The sequence below is a fragment of the Pagrus pagrus genome (assembly GCF_965226575.1).
Source record: "Pagrus pagrus genome assembly, chromosome: 14".
Lineage (NCBI taxonomy): Eukaryota > Metazoa > Chordata > Actinopteri > Spariformes > Sparidae > Pagrus > Pagrus pagrus.
The window spans coordinates 409,635-426,069 of NC_140198.1; the positions used below are offsets into that span (position 1 = coordinate 409,635).

At 42.8% G+C, this 16,435-nt stretch overlaps 1 protein-coding gene and 1 long non-coding RNA gene across 3 annotated transcripts in view; one reads left to right on the forward strand and one right to left on the reverse strand.

Annotated features, from left to right (window-relative positions):
• The window catches only part of LOC311269730, a 129,551-nt gene that overhangs the window by 83,134 nt on the left and 29,982 nt on the right, over nucleotides 1–16,435 (forward strand). The gene's annotated exons all lie outside the window — the stretch shown is intronic.
• Nucleotides 1–16,435, reverse strand: part of doc2b (double C2-like domains, beta) — a 107,919-nt gene that overhangs the window by 40,982 nt on the left and 50,502 nt on the right. Inside the window, exon 2 of the mRNA XM_084374071.1 lies at nucleotides 12,361–12,440. Coding sequence (XP_084230197.1) covers nucleotides 12,361–12,440 — 80 coding nt within the window. The remainder of the gene's footprint in view (nucleotides 1–12,360; nucleotides 12,441–16,435) is intronic.

The window sequence follows — 16,435 nt, forward strand, 5'->3', positions numbered from 1 at the left end:
CAGTGTGAAAATAGTACAACACTTCAACGATGACACGGCTAGCTCAGCATTAGCCTGCAGCTAGCTCAGCATTAGCCTGCAGCTAGCTTAGCGTCAGCCTGCAGCGTCACTTCCAGACTCTTCTCCTTTGTGATGAAGACGATCAGCTGACAGGTACCAGAGGAAACTCTGACAGTGTTGGACATGTTGGTTTATTTTCTTCTTCAGAGATCCTTTATTGACTTGTTTGTGAAGAGGGTTCACTCTGGACAGATCAGAGAAACTGAACTTTGTAACAAAGTGAATTTCTCTCTTTTGCTGTTTGTTGTTGAACTCTGGTCAATATTGTTTGAACTTGTCTAAAAAGAGAAAGTCGAGTTGTTGTAAAAAATCTTTTATCATCAAACTATCGATCTGTTGATCTTCACTGACCCACATGTGACAGTCTGACAGCGGCAGAGCCGTAAAAAGTTTCAATCAAATTGAATTGTAGATTTAGAGAATGATGATGCTCAGTAGGTGATTTGTTAATGTTTAACAGGGGGGATGGCCCAATGGGAGCACCACCCTGCCCCGACACATGTATGTACACCTCCCAGAGGACATTGTTGCAGGACGCCTTAACCATAACTGAATTTCTAATTCTACAACTCCATTTGATCCAGTTATCCACTTCCTTCTCTCCCTACTACAGTTGTCTTTTTATAACTGTATTAAATTAATGAGTAAATACACCTTTAAATTGTTTGCAGTGGACTGGGTTTATTCAGGCAGGGTTTTTTCATGTTTCTCACAATTCACTACAAGCAGGGTCATTTTAAGTTACATGACCGCTTGGAATTTTTTCCATCTAAATTCCTTGAAGGACACAAAATGAACATTGTGCAAAATAGTAGAGCCCGACCGATTTATCGGCCGATATTAGCCTCTCACAGATATATCGGTATCGGTGTATATATTGTCCGATATGCATCGATATGAAAACCTTATATTTAAAAACTATAATGGAGAAAAACATGCTTGGGCTAATTTAAAATTGGTGTAATTACATAGTTTGTCCAGCAGAGTGCGCTTCAATGGGGCATAAAACAGCTGGTGTCAGGAAATGTAACAGCTACCTCACTAATGGTTAAACTATAAACCAGCACAAAAATGACAATTACCAACATAACATAAGCCACCATGTTCTGAACAGACACTGAAAACACTTACAAAAAGTAACATTTTAGTTTTAGAGCAAGCAAACTTGTTGTGCTCCTCGACACGAGAGACGCTGGGAGTCCACCGGGAGCTGCTCTATGACGTCGCGTCTGCTCCAGGTTTTGTTCCACCCTCTGCACGGCATCATACCATGAATGTATAAAGAGAACCCAGCGGGAACGTTTCAGAACCGAGCCTTTTGTCTGCCCGATTTTGTTGACTTGCTCAGATTTTGTTGATCTGGTCATTTTTTGTTTTTATACAATCGGGAGTCTGCACACGGTGTTTTGTTTTGAAAATTGACCGGATGCTCTATGCCGTCTCTGACTTCCTGCCGGCGCGATCTGCTCTGTGCAGCTTGTTGCGGCTTCTGTCAAAAATCGTCCAGGCAGCTGGAACGCAAAGCAGCCGTGCACGGCTCGACTCCACTGTGCGCCGGAGCTGATCGCGGACGCTTGTGATTTGTAACACACTTTCTGCTACTATGGGATGGAGAGTGATGGCAGGTTACCAAGGGGGATGCTTTTTGGTAATTTTGCTAACAAGGGGGACGGCATCCCCCCTCAAATCGCCTACTGATGACGCTGTAGTTTTAGCTTGTGGTGTCTCATCATCAATGTGTCTCTACTTCCACCATCAGAATGTCCTCTGGATGCAGTCTGATGAAGTCTATGATCTGCTGCTTCCTAATGTTTCCTGTTTCCTGTTTCCTGTTTCTTGTTTCCTGTTTCTTGTTTCCTGATACACAACAATGAACGGAAAGACAAACTCTTCCACCAGCAGGAGGAGAAACGGGCAACTCACACGTCTCTAAGCTGAAATAAGAATAAAGCTCAAAGTGTGTGTAGAGGTACTTTCACCTGTGAACCAACAGTGTGTTAAAGTCTAAAGGTGCTGAAGCAGACAGAGACAGGAGACAGGAGACAAGAGACAGGAGACAGGAGACAGGAGACAGGAGACAGGAGACAAGAGACAAGAGACAGGACACAGGACACAGGAGACAGGAGACAGGAGACAGGAGACAAGAGACAAGAGACAGGAGACAGGAGACAGGAGACGGGCCACCACAAACATTCATGACAACAACCAATCAGGACTTACGACCTGAACAGCTCTGATTGATGATGAGTTCCTTTTAATTAATGAGTGAACTGGTGGAGCTGCAGTCACTTTACACTCTCTGTCGTCAAGTGTTGGCTTTTGATTAACTGACTTGTCTTTGTGACTAATTACTTCTAATATACAGAACTGCTCAACCAGATGAGAACATAGTAATCACGTTACAGTGATGATGAGGAGGAGCTGAGAGGAGGTGAGCTGAGGGTCGGTGCTGGTTTGATCAGGGTTCACTGGGTCTGGACGGGTCGGAGGATTGATTATTGGGACAGTTTGGATCTGATCTGTGCAGCTTACCTTCTTGTATCTGGGGACAGGAAGCTGTTTTATACCAGCGACACACACAGAGAGACGATGAGAGCATGCAGAAGAGTGAGGAGGAGGAGACAAAGAAAGCAAGATTCATCATGTGAAATTAAACATGTTTATAAAACAAGAGGAAAAATAACTGCGTATTAGAACATTACAATAACTGATGGAAACAAAAAAGATTAAAAGCAGAATGAATCACAGATCAGAGCAGCTGAAGGACTCAACCAGTTCACTGAGGCTTTAATTTAACTTCAGCTGTTTCTGCCTCAAACATTCACACAGTTCACATATAAACATTAAAATACATTCTGTCCATCTGTTTGTGTGCAGATTAAACAACCAGCGACATCGTGGTCAGCATGTGTTAGAGTAACAGCCTGAACTCCCTGAAGCTTCAGTTTCATCAGAATCTGAAGTGAAATGTAAAAGTGAAGCAGGCGTCTGTCTCTGCTGCCTGCAGGCTCCACGCTACGCTAGGCTAACCGCAGCTTGACTCGTGCTTTAGTCACAATATGCTATTCATCTTCTGTCTCTGCAGCTGAACTGTACTAACCTTCAAGCTGCTGACGCACGGTCATTGAATACACTGTCTAAATAAAAAGGCCCACAGCAGCAGCAATAACTGTTCAGATATTAATCACTATTGATCTTTACTGAACCGCTCGCTCCATCAGCCCCCTGGGGTCCAGATTTCATCCATATTACAGTACAACAATGAAAATAAATAATCTCTCCAACTGTTCAGATATTGATGGATTACAGATGAAGATGGGTCGTTTTATGTAAAACCAGCAACACAAAAACAGACACACACAAAGATGTGAACACAAAGCCACAACATCATCTCCAAGTGTGTGTGTGTGTGTGTGTGTGTGTGGGCTCCCACATCAGTGTGTGGGCGTCCTGAGCAGTAAAGGCCAGTCTGCAGTCTGCAGCAGAGGATGGAGGTAGGTTGAGGTGTAGGTGTCTGAATGAACAGGTCTCAGATGTGATATTGAAAAGTGAGACAGTCTCTGATTCACTCACACAGACAGGAGGCTGTTTGTATGGAGGGAGGAGCTGCAGGAGGAGGAGATATTTACCTGAATGTGTGGGAGGACACGACCACGTACGACTACATGTGAAATATGAGTCAACTAAAAGATGTGAGCAAAGTGACACCTGACTGAGCATCAGGACTCACACTGATGATAAACACAGTTGTTGTTCTGCGTGTGAAAACATGACGATCATCAGACGTCTCCGGACTTCATGCTCTAATCATCAGTGTTTCTGTGAGAGAAATCAAAATGAGGATCAGTTTGTTTCTCTCCACCTGCTGCTGACGAAACACTGATCTATCTATAGATTATCTATATATTATCTATATGTATTGTGATAGACGATATTATCTTCGCTCCTTCGTGAACTGTGCTGGTGATTAACTCTGAGGTGAGACTTAAACACCTACTTACTGCAAAAACATTCAGATCCGTCTGCTCGCCATCTTCTCCTGCTTTAAACCCAAAGTCAGTAAAGTTCTGTTAAACTGCTGAGTTGTGTTGAAACTACGTCCTCCACGTCTACGTTAACCTGCAGTAACCTTCAGATATCCACACGTAGGGGCTTCACTGCATGACAGCTCCGCCTGCCAAACGATGTTGTAACAGCTAGCTTAGCGTTAGCCTGCAGCTAGCTTAGCATTAGACTCCTCTCCTGTGTGATGAAGATGCTCAGCTGACTGGAGGGTTCGCTCTAGACAGATTTGAGAATCCTAGTTTCTAGCTAGCAGTGTGTCTAGGACAGAAGGATGTGTCTAATCAGAATGTTATTGATTAAGACTTTTAAATCAAGTCTCATGTCCTCTGGATGCAGTCTGATGCAGTCTGATGCAGTCTGATGAAGTCTGATGCAGTCTGATGAAGTCTATGATCGGCTGCTTCGTATTGTTTCCTGTTTCCTGATGCAAAACAAAGAACAGAAAGACAAACTCTCCCACCACCAACAGAAGGAGAAACAGGTGAGGAAACAGGAGAGGAAACGGGAGAGGAAACAGGAGAGGAGCAGGAGAGGAAACAGGAGAGGAAACAGGAGTGGAAACAGGAGAGGGGAGAGGAGCAGGAGAGGAGCAGGAGGGGAAACAGGAGAGTAGCAGGAGAGGAAACAGGAGCGGAAACAGGAGAGGAGAAGAAGAGGAAACAGGAGAGGAAACAGGAGCGGAAACGGGAGAGGAAACGGGAGCAGAAACGGGAGAGGAAACAGGAGCGGAAACGGGAGAGGAAACGGGAGAGGAAACGGGAGCAGAAACGGGAGAGGAAACGGGAGAGGAAACAGGAGAGGAGCAGGAGCGGAAACAGGAGAGTAGCAGGAGAGGAGCAGGAGAGGAAACAGGAGAGGAAACGGGAGCAGAAACAGGAGAGGAAACAGGAGCGGAAACAGGAGAGGAGCAGGAGAGGAAATGGAAGAGGAAACGGGAGAGGAAACAGGAGAAGAAACAGGAGCGGAAACAGGAGAGGAAACGGGAGCGGAAACAGGAGAGGAAACAGGAGAGGAAACGGGAGAGGAAACAGGAGAGGAGCAGGAGAGGAAACAGGAGAGGAAACAGGAGCGGAAACAGGAGAGGAGCAGGAGAGGAAACAGGAGCGGAAACAGGAGAGGACACAGGAGAGGACACAGGAGAGGAGCAGGAGAGGAAACGGGAGAGGAAACGGGAGAGGAAACGGGAGAGGAGCAGGAGAGGAAACAGGAGAGGAAACAGGAGCGGAAACAGGAGAAGAGCAGGAGAGGAAACAGGAGAGGAAACAGGAGAGGAAACGGGAGCAGAAACGGGAGAGGAAACGGGAGAGGAAACAGGAGAGGAGCAGGAGAGGAAACAGGAGCGTAAACAGGAGAGGGGAGAGGAGAGGAGCAGGAGCGGAAACAGGAGAGTAGCAGGAGAGGAAACAGGAGAGGAAACGGGAGAGGAAACAGGAGCGGAAACAGGAGAGTAGCAGGAGAGGAAACAGGAGCGGAAACAGGAGAGTAGCAGGAGAGGAAACAGGAGAGGAAACGGGAGAGGAAACAGGAGAGGAGAAGAAGAGGAAACAGGAGAGGAAACAGGAGCGGAAACGGGAGAGGAAACGGGAGCAGAAACGGGAGAGGAAATGGAAGAGGAAACAGGAGCGGAAACAGGAGAGGAAACATGAGCGGAAGCAGGAGAGGAAACAGGAGAGGAAACAGCAGAGTGTTTGTCCTCCTGCCTTCATCCACTTCACTCTTCATCCACTTCACTCTTCTTTATTTCCTCCACATGCAGTCGGTATAAAACAGACTTTACTTCATGTGTTCACCATGTAGCTCCACTACGGGCTCAGAAATATTAACAGGGTTCATTTGTATAAAATTATTTGTATAAACTACAAAATCATATGTTGTTTATCAGACAGTAAACATACAGTTAAACTGATTATAAACCATAAACCTGAATCATGCTGTGATTAAAACCAACTAAATATTTATACTTTGACATTATTCTAACAAATTTTATTCTCATTAGAAACAGACACGACTTTACAAAATCATATAATTAGAAATCAAATACAAGTCAGAACCAAAATATATGAGTAATATTAGTTATTCTGTTTCTAGTTTCTGTCTGATTGATACAAAGTTGGACTTGTCTCATTAGTGTATTTGTGGTTTGCTTATTGTTGAATAAAGAACATATTTGTTCTAGTTGTTCTCTGATTGGTTACAGTTTGTCTCATTAGTGTAGACTAAATGAACATGCCAGCAGAACTGTTCTAAGGTTCTACTGGTTGTAGGCGGACCAGGAGCTCCACTGAGCGCTGACGGCTGAATGAAGTGGTGGAAAGAGGAACGTTGGTGAAATGTTCAGTGTTTGCTTCTGTTATTTCTGTGTGCAGTAACGAGGATCAGAGAGGCAACCTGAATAACGTAATCATTCTTTATGAGTCATAGAAAACCCGTAAGGTGAAATAATATAGAATTTTCTTTGTAATAATAGAGCAGAAGTGAACATGCACAGGTGATGATTGGTTGGTAATTGATGGGTAGTAATGCAGGTGGCTCACTGGAGGAGCAATGAAGGGCTGTGGACACAGTGGAAGCTATATGACTGAAAGGTTAGCTGGAGAAAGCTGCAGAATTATGGTCAGAACCTGTTTCATGCAATAAATGTCCAGAAAATGAGTTTACATGTGTTTAAATGTCACGTTCCTTCAAATGTGAGAGAAATAAAACGTCCTGAGCCGAATTTTTGTCAAATTTAATTCCACCAGCTTCAGTTGTAGAAGTGGGAAATAAAATGCTGGACGTTATGTTTGTGGTGTTTCATATTAACTTTTCATTAACAGGTCGTATCATGTTCACTTAACATGTGTATGATCTGACTGTCATGTCAGGAGGTGGAGTGCAGGTAGCCAGAGACCACTGTTCAGGACTGTTATTATCTGTAAGAGTGAAACCACTGGATACATTAAGACGTCGGGACATTTCCACACATATTTGTGCCGACAAAACCGGGAAACTTATTTAACGAGGCATCAGGACCTTTCAGCCATGTTTATGGCGACAAATGTGGATGTTTTTAACGAGCATCTTTACATTCTCAGTCAAGTTTGTGGCAACAAAACCAGTGTTAGAAAAAAGTTCTGGACTTTTCCTGCCATGTTTATGGCAACACAACCGCATCATTTTGATGAGACGTCCGGACATTTCCAGTAACAGAACCGGGTATTTTAAGCCGTAACATGATCTTTTTCTAACCCTAACATAAACCTAACCAGACCATAGTTGTCACGATAGAGAAACGTAAAGTTTGTGCATATTTGTGGTTTGCACAACGTTTTTGAAGTGATTGGGTCGGGAGTCCAGGGGTCCAACTTTTGAAGCCCTCGTGACCAAATGGGTCTTAAAATTACACTTATTATTTGTTTTAACAAAACAAATGAGTGTCTGCAACAGAAATTGTTGGGGAAGCTACTTTGCAAGCATAGCTTGTAAAACTACATGTAGTTCAGCCTGGCAGTAGTTTGAACAAACTACATTTCTACCCCTGGAGAAATGTAGTTTGTAAAACTACTGCTAAAAAAAGTAGCTTTAGCAACTACTTATACTCATTACACTCATTTAACTCAGCGTTAAATAAATAAACATATGGTGTATATGAAACAAATATAATAGTCTACAAAAAAATCATATGCCAGCAGAAATATATAATATATATATTATATAAGTTTTATTTTTTAAAGAACAAAAGCTGACATGTTTGGTGAACATCACAGGAGCTTCAGAGGCGCTAACACTTCGGCACCAGAACTAGATGCCAGGGCAGAATCGCTTGTTGACACGACACATGAGCCGTCTCTCAAAGTTTTTATCAGACAGCCGGCTCTGTTTGGCACTAAAACATCTTTACCAACACTAAAAAGCATCTATATCCAACAAATAGTTTGATACCCACTCTGTGAAGCATTTGAGTGCTGCCAGGGCGAGCCAATCAGAGGCAGCGTTGGCTTAGCATGTCGTGACATGTTTCAGGCCTTTTTTCAAAGAAAAATAAAATAAAATTTATATTATATAGGTTTTTTTTAAATAAAAAAATCTGAGAAATGTCATGTTATTGGCCAAAATTGTAGTTTGTAAATTGAGTAGTTAAACTACAAAAAATGACCCAAAAAGTAGTTGAAATACTTGACGCAGCACAAAATATGAATGTAGTTTAACTACCAGCAAGTTACAGCAAATTGTAGTCAAGCTATGTAGTTCAACTACATGTAGTTTAACGCCAGGTTCAGACAGGACGCGGAAGCGCCCCAATCGGCTGCGTAGGAGCGGAGTCATTTTCATTTCGGCGCCCATGTTAACCGATGGTGTCGTTCAGATAGCGAGTGTGACTACTAGTGTGACTACAGAACAGCTGAGGAGCAGAGCCGTTTGCCGACCGGCGCGGAGAAATTCGTGTCTGGTGTGAACAGAAGGGCCGTGGCTCTCCGAGCGCGGCGCTTCGGAGCACTTCGGCGTCCTGTCTGAACCTGGCGTCTCCCCAACACTGGCAACAGAAAATGAAAAACTGTGAACTCCTAAGATGGATCCCTGAGGAACTCCACCAGTGATAGTAGCTAAAGAGAATAAGGACCGGCTCCGTCACACGCAAAGTTAAATCATTTAATAATATTACCACAAACTTAATCTTTTCTGAGCATCAACAGAGTTTCACTTGACCCCACTCTGACCCTCAAGAGAAACTTCACTCACTGCACAATTCAAAATAATTGTATAAATGAATCAAACATGCCCTCGTTGATCTTAAAGCTTGTGTTAGAAAACATCTTCTGTGGTGAAAGCACACAGAGGCTGAAGGGAACAACAGGAGTTTGAGTTGTTGGATGGAAGGTCTTTGTTAAAACAGGATCTGAAGCTTTTAGTGAGAGAGCTGCTGTCAGACAGACGACGGAGGTCAGTCCAATAAACACAAAGGGCATTTTATCACTTTCAATAAGAGACTGCTTTTAATTTATAAATGTGAAGAAGTGCATTATGAAACAACTCTTGGGACAGAGAGCAGAGCGACGCTCCTCAGCTTTCAGTGTTGAAGGAGTTGATGACTGAATGGATGAAAACAGCTTCAGGTTTATTAAAGTTCTGTTGCTAAAGGTACTGACCTCACAGTTTGAACTGTTCTCTGATAAATACTGAATCAGTCTTTCAGTTTGTAAAAACTGCACTTTGTTCTTCTACAGATTAGCTGAGCTTTGCTCTCTGTGTATTGTTCAGCCCATGTTGGATTTAAAGCTCAGCCCCTCTGCATCTCCAACACAAGACACATTATTCTTTTATAAAACCTGTTTTAATATAAATTCAGCTCTTTCTTCTTGTCAGTGGCCTTTTGCACCTCTTCTAACCTCATTTGTTTGTGCAGTTGTGTCGTCTGCTGACCTTTTGTCACTTTCCTACAATGCACATGCGCAATTTATTTTTCTGACCAAATGCCAACAAGGCATTGTGCATGTGAGCTATCAGCGCTGCATCAGTGTAAAACCTGCTTTATCTCATATCTCCATGTTTGTGTTGTTCCTGGAACATCATAATACATGTTGCTCCAGGGCCATTCAATTATTAATTTAAAGTCCATTATGTTATACTGTTCATTTATTATTGATTATTTATTACACTGACCTTACTTATTCCCCCTGTTATAGTGACCTAGAAATTAGTAAAGTGTTTAAACGTCCCCAGTTCCTTCTGATCTAATCAGAGAAATGGTTAATTGAGGCGCGCTCTGTTACTACTGAAGCTGCTGCAGCATGAGTAACACAAAAGAAAGGCCATGAAGTGATTCAGCAGAGAAGTTAAATCCAGTGGGTATATAGAGTATTGTAGAGAGAGAAATCGTTTTTGTGGGGTTGGCTGGGCAGCAGCTGAAGTCCACGAGCAGAACCGTATAGAAAATCAGCACCATAAATCAGGGCTGGCTGGCCAGATGCCCACTCTGCTGTCCAACAGTCGTACCAACAGCAGCTCCTCTGATGCCCACTTTCCTCCACAGCAGACGGACAGAAGAGTTATATCTGCTGACGACAGCCAATCGGAGAGGACGGCACCTCTGGACTGTTTATTGGATCAACATCACTTCTTATTAAAAATTACATATGATTCAGTTATTACTGCTCACTTCTAATATGCAGGATATCATGTTTTATTCATGAATCCATATGAAGCCTGCAAACAGTATCATTCAGCTGCAGCTTTAATCTACTGAGTTTCAGCCGCTCAGCTCGTACTTCTGTTGTTGTTGATCCAATTAATCTTAACTAATTAAAAAATATACTTTAGGATTTTAGAGAATGTGTAAACTAGTTTGACAGTGAGCCGAGAAGTGGAAACAGCTAAAAGTGATGATTGAATAGATGAAAATCTTCAATAAACTGTTAATTATTAGTTAAACTGATGAACGGATGAACAGTTGGTGTAGGTGGCAGCCTCCACACAGCAGGAGTTAGCCCACGCTGCTAACACTAGAGCTTCATGCTAAGTTGGTTAGCTGTTAGCTATGTATGTAGCATGTGCAGCCATGTTAAGCTAAATAAATAAACGTACAATGACTGTGTTCTCCAGCAGTAGAATGTAAAAATGATTTGATATTGATTTTGCTCGAGCTAACAGGAGCTAACAGGAGCTAACGGGCTAAATCTGGTAGCAGTATAGTTTTAGAGGCATGTGATTGGCTGTCAGACAAGAGGGTGGTGACAGCACTACTGCCATCAAAAGTGACATCATGAAAATAATAATTTCTTATCTTTGAATATTGAACACTTTAGGGCTCCGTAAGGGCTACAAACCATTGTTTTCATTATTGATTAATATGACAGTTATTTTATGATTCATTGATTGTTCAGTCAGTAAAATATCAGGAAGCCCAAAGTGACGTCTTCACATTTGGGTATTAATTTTCTCTTGATCAATTAATTGATTAAATGAGTAATTGTTGCAGCTCTAATGTCATCGTGAGCCGGTCGACTGGCTCCAGGTAACGTTGAGAAGGTTTGAGTTCACTGACAGCAGCTCGGTGCGAGGAGAAACATGACCAGAGATCTGATTGAATTAATCAGTGGGTGGAAATAAAGAGCCCTGTGAGTGTGACAGGAGGACTGTGTGTCTGTACTAATGGAAATGATTTAAAGTATGCTCTTAAATATGGAGGAAGTACATTTGCATAAACGGCACACGGCAGCAAATCAACACCTCCGACTTCCAGGAACAGATTAGAGAGCAACAGAGGAAATTAAACATAAATCATCCAATAACATCCATCTCTGTTCTGCCCTCACATGGACCGTCACATTTCCCGTTGGGGATCGTTCTTCTGGTCGCGGTGTGTTCGTGAGTCTCACTGGAAGCAGCATGGACGTTAAAGCTTTATATTACAAAGTGATTTGTCTCAGACGTGTTGCTACTTCACTACGCTCTCTAAAACCACTAAGATATGTTTAACCTGACTTGTTATCAGTGTTATTGGTTATAGATAACTTTTCTCATGAATGTAGGTCTCTCTACGAGGACAGGGACTAACAGTTACAGCTTCATATGAAATGCAACATGTGAATCAATAAAAAGATTCCAACATAAACAAAACATTTACTTCTGCTCAGTGTCAGTCAGTGTTGGACATGTTGCTGTTCCTGTGGTCCAGTATTCACTCTGCTTTGAGCTCTGTTTTGGTCTCCACCACCTCTCCTTTGTCTTGACTCTCCAGCTGGTCACATCAGCCTCTCTGTTCTCATGACGCTGTGTCAGGCAGACACACAGTTGGTTGACATGTTATTGATCCGTTTGTCGTCAATATGCTTCAGAAATAATGAATGTGCTCTGAGATGAGAATAGAAGTGTTCAGTTGTTCCTCAGCCAGAGTGTGTAGGCTGATATGAGAGTAGGCTGCTGCTACAATATTCATCTGTACCGGTCATATTATTGAATCTGAAAACAAATTGATTAACTGTCATTGGTTTATTGATCTGCTGTCTGAATAATGACTATAAATATTAATAAGGCCACAACAGCTGAACTAAGGGAACATGTGCTGCACTTCGCGTCGTGTTGGTATATTCAGAGTGTTCAGGCCTGATGCTGCTGAGAGATCGCCAAGTGTGTTCGAGCTGTAGGTTGACCTGATTTATTCAGATTTTCTCTTTAAAATTCATGTAAAGAAACATCCTAACAATCATTCAGAGGCTGCTAATTAACGTCATCATTGTCGTCATCATGGCGGCTCACCTTGGCTTTGTTAATGGTGCAGTGCAGCGCATTGTTCTCCTGGTCGTACAGCAAACTGAAGTCCAAGGTCCCCAATGTAGCTGTAGAGACAGATAAGAGAACAGAGAGAGAAGAAATCAGTCGTCTGCTGTCAGCGGCTCAAAGAAAACAGCTGATGGGAAATCATTCTGTTCTGACATGTCGTCATAATCAACATAGAAACAAGCAGCACAATCGCCAGAATTATATGTTGTCAGCAGCACCACAGATACACTCATACTGACATCTGTACAAGACTCATCACATCATGTTCACAAGCGTTTGAATCACTCGATATTTTTAACAAGACATTGTGACGTGTTTGTGACCACAAAGATTTATATTTTGACGAGACGTCAGGACATTTCTGGAGTTTGTGCTCATAAAAATGTAATTGTTAGACGTCAGACATCGGAAATATTCTTGATGAGATGTCAGGACATTTTCTGGCAACAAAAACAAATATAGACAAGACGTCGGGACATTTTGTGTTTGAGGCAAGAAAACTGAACATCGTGTGCCAACAGAGCAGATGTTTCTGACGGGATGTCCGGATGTTTTGTGCGAACAAAAAGAGGACATTTTTCAGCCGGATGTTTTGAACCCCCCCTCGATGTTCTCTGATCCTCACCAGAGCAGAAACAGAGTTGTCACAACATGAAATGTGTACATTGCATTTGTTCTGGTGTGTGATGAGCTCCATGTGATCTTGTATAATATTTGTTTTTGCAGTTGAGTGACTCATATAGTTTGTGTATCCTCATCTTCTCCATACGCTCGGTGCATCTGTAAAACCAGCAGCCATCAACATCAACAGCACAATAAACTTGTAATCAGAGGCACGGAGGCGGTCGGGAAAAATCCATTTGGGCCTGGAACATTCTGGGCGACAGTGGGAGGGTAAATCAGTGTAAATAAGTAGTTGGATGGAAGTCGGGCTGAAAAATAAAATGCCTCTAAAATCTAGTGTGAAGCCTCCACAGAGTGAGGAGGCAGCAGAGAGACAGATGTTCTTCAGGTTCAAGTGTGTGAACTCATATTTCCAGAGACTCCAACGATCTGAACAGATTTTCCTTTGAGAGTCGTCTGGTACTGTTGGTTTGGTTTAAACTGTCTCCCTGGTGACCTTCTCCTGATGGACATGGTTGACCTCCCTGACTCAAACTGAGACCCTCCTCACCCCTGCTTTAATTAACCAGCCTCTCTTTAAACTCAGAGGATCCTCGTCTCATTGTAGCAGTGAACTGAAACTATTAATGACATGATGTCATCCTTTGTCCTTTCAAAATGCCAAGATGAAGACATTTCTACAAACATAAAAAAGACGTGTGGGCTTCAGAAGGCCGTCTGCTGCTGGTACCAGATATCATGTAGTCTACTCACACTGATACTAATACGAGCAGCACACACAATATTAGTTTTATGGGTTTGTGATGGTCGTTGTAGCCGCTGTAACACCTCCTCCACGCTGTACCTCCTCTTAAGGACGTCCACATAGATTTGGCTGAAGTCTAGTGGATGTGTGGGATGATCCAGTAGTAACCTTTTTAATTTGTTTAATCAGTCTGACACTTTGGTTTCAACTGAAATATCCGACCCGACCCCGGAATTAAATGTTGGCAATGTGCTCTTCTGTTAACAGTAGATATGTTGAAACTTTCTGTTTCTTTGGTTAAATTTTAGTTTTATGTTGTGACATTTAAATTATATATTTATATGTGTTTATGGTCTGGTTAGGTTGAAGCACCAAAACCACTTGGTTAGGGTCAGAAAAACATCATGTTTGGTTTAAAATACCTGGTTCTGTCTCCACAAACACAGCTGGAAAATGTCTGGTTAAAAATATCCAGTGGTTTCATGTTTCTGAGTGTTGAAACACCGTCTTGAACAGTGAGCTCTGACATGGCAGCGATCCTCTATCAAACCTGGAAAATCTCTCAACTTCTCATCAAAAATAACAGGCGTTCAGCTGCAAACCGCCCCAAAGTCTCTCAAACATCGTGTTTTGTTGCCACAAAAACAGCTGGAAATTGTTTTGACAGTCTAGCTAGCGATCATCCCTGGGAAATGTCCCGACAACTCAGTAAAAATATCAGGTTCTCTGCTGCAAATTGTCCCAACGTCACGTCAAAAACACCTGGTTCTGTCTCCACAAACTCAGCTGGAAAACGTCCTGACATCTAATTAAAACTATCCTGCGGTTTCACTCTTACAAATGTTGAAACACTGTCTCAAACAGTGGCTGTACCTCCATTTCATAAACATATAATGTGAACATGATGTACAAATGTCTGTATGAACATATCTGTGTTTGCAGAAACATTTGATTCTGGCATCTGGACCGTTTCCTGATTTTGTTTCCTGTCAGTTTGTGTCTCACTGTACTTCAGCCTGAACCGATCTTCAGCTCTAACCCAAACCCAAACCCTAACCCTGAGTACTGAGAGGTGAACTGGAAGAAAACATGAGACCAGTGGTTAAATCTGACTCTTACACCAGGTTCAGACAGGACGCCGAAGCACCGCGAAGCGCCACGGCCCTTCTGTTCACACCAGACCCGAATTTCTCCGCGCCGGTCGGCAAACGGCCCGTCAGCTGTTCTGTAGTCACACTTGGAGCTGTTTTTTCACCATAGGAAAGTAAATACCCGCATACAATTACAACGCCATGTTTTCCTGACAACTGTAAATGTATGTCCACTTCATAGTAATGAGTAGTTTTTCTGTCAATCGAGGTGTTTAATTATCGAAAATAGTTTTAATTTGAAATTTGTTTTATTTTGAAAATCGACCGGATTCTCTCGTTGTTGCTTTGTTTGACTTCCTGTCCGGCTTGACACATTGACACATTCATAGGCGCTACCTATGTGAACGACACAATTGGTTAACATGGGCGACAAATCGAAAATGGCTCGGCCTGAGGATGTTGTTGTCACATGGTCGATCCCAAAGTGTCCTGTTAACTAGGGCCCGACCGATTTATCGGCGAGCCGATTAAATCGGCCGATTATGGCCCGTTTGAGACAAATCGGCCAAAACTCGCCAATTGTCGCCGATATTTTCAGAAATAAAATGCAGGGAGTAAGACTTGGTTTTACTTTGAAAATGTTCCCCCATCTGAAAAGATCCCCCGACATTAGGCTATTTATCCTGTAGAGGGCGCACCGACCTCATGACAAACTCCATCCACTATCCACTAACCACCTCACAGCACAGCAGAGTGACTGATCTGGAGTCCACACTGCTCGTTCTCCGTCCACACTGCTCGTTCTCCGTCCACTCTGCTCGTTCTCCATCCACTCTGCTCGTTCTCCGTCCACACTGCTCGTTCTCCGTCCACTCTGCTCGTTCTCCATCCACTCTGCTCGTTCTCCATCCACACTGCTCGTTCTCCGTCCACACTGCTCGCAGCACTTAGTGTTGGATTAAAGAAATGTGCCTAATACAGAGAAGTTATTTCAGTAAGCCCATACAGCTGAGTCGGTCTTCTTGTTCTTTAGGAGGTAGATTGATTCTGGCTCTGACGGGACAAAGACGTCTCTATTCTTAACCTACAAAGATCTAATTTGTCGATTGTGTCTCCAGCTGAGAGAAACAACCGTCAATGAGCAGAGAATCAAACCTCGCTGAGTCGGTGGAAACTGTGAGATGTGGGCAGAGATTCAACACAAGGTTTGTCTCTGGGAACAGAATGATTAGAAGACTTTAGTGTTTGTCCAACAAGGTTATGATTGAACCGTTAATGTCTTTATTCAGTCCATCATTGTCTCTACTCTTCCTCAGAGTCATCAGACTGACATGTTTGTCGTATATGTCATATTAACATATCAACGTTTCTACCAGACGTGTCACATCTTGTTCACATTACATATAATAACATGTTGTACATAACATCACATTTATTAACTGACTTCATCTCAGGCAGTGGACAGGATGGTGGTGAGACGGCTGCCAAGCCAGAGACCACTGTTACAGACAGTGTTCCAACATTTGGAAGTGTGAAACCACTGGACACTGTCAACGAGACGGTGGGACATCTCTAGGTGTGTTTGTGGTCT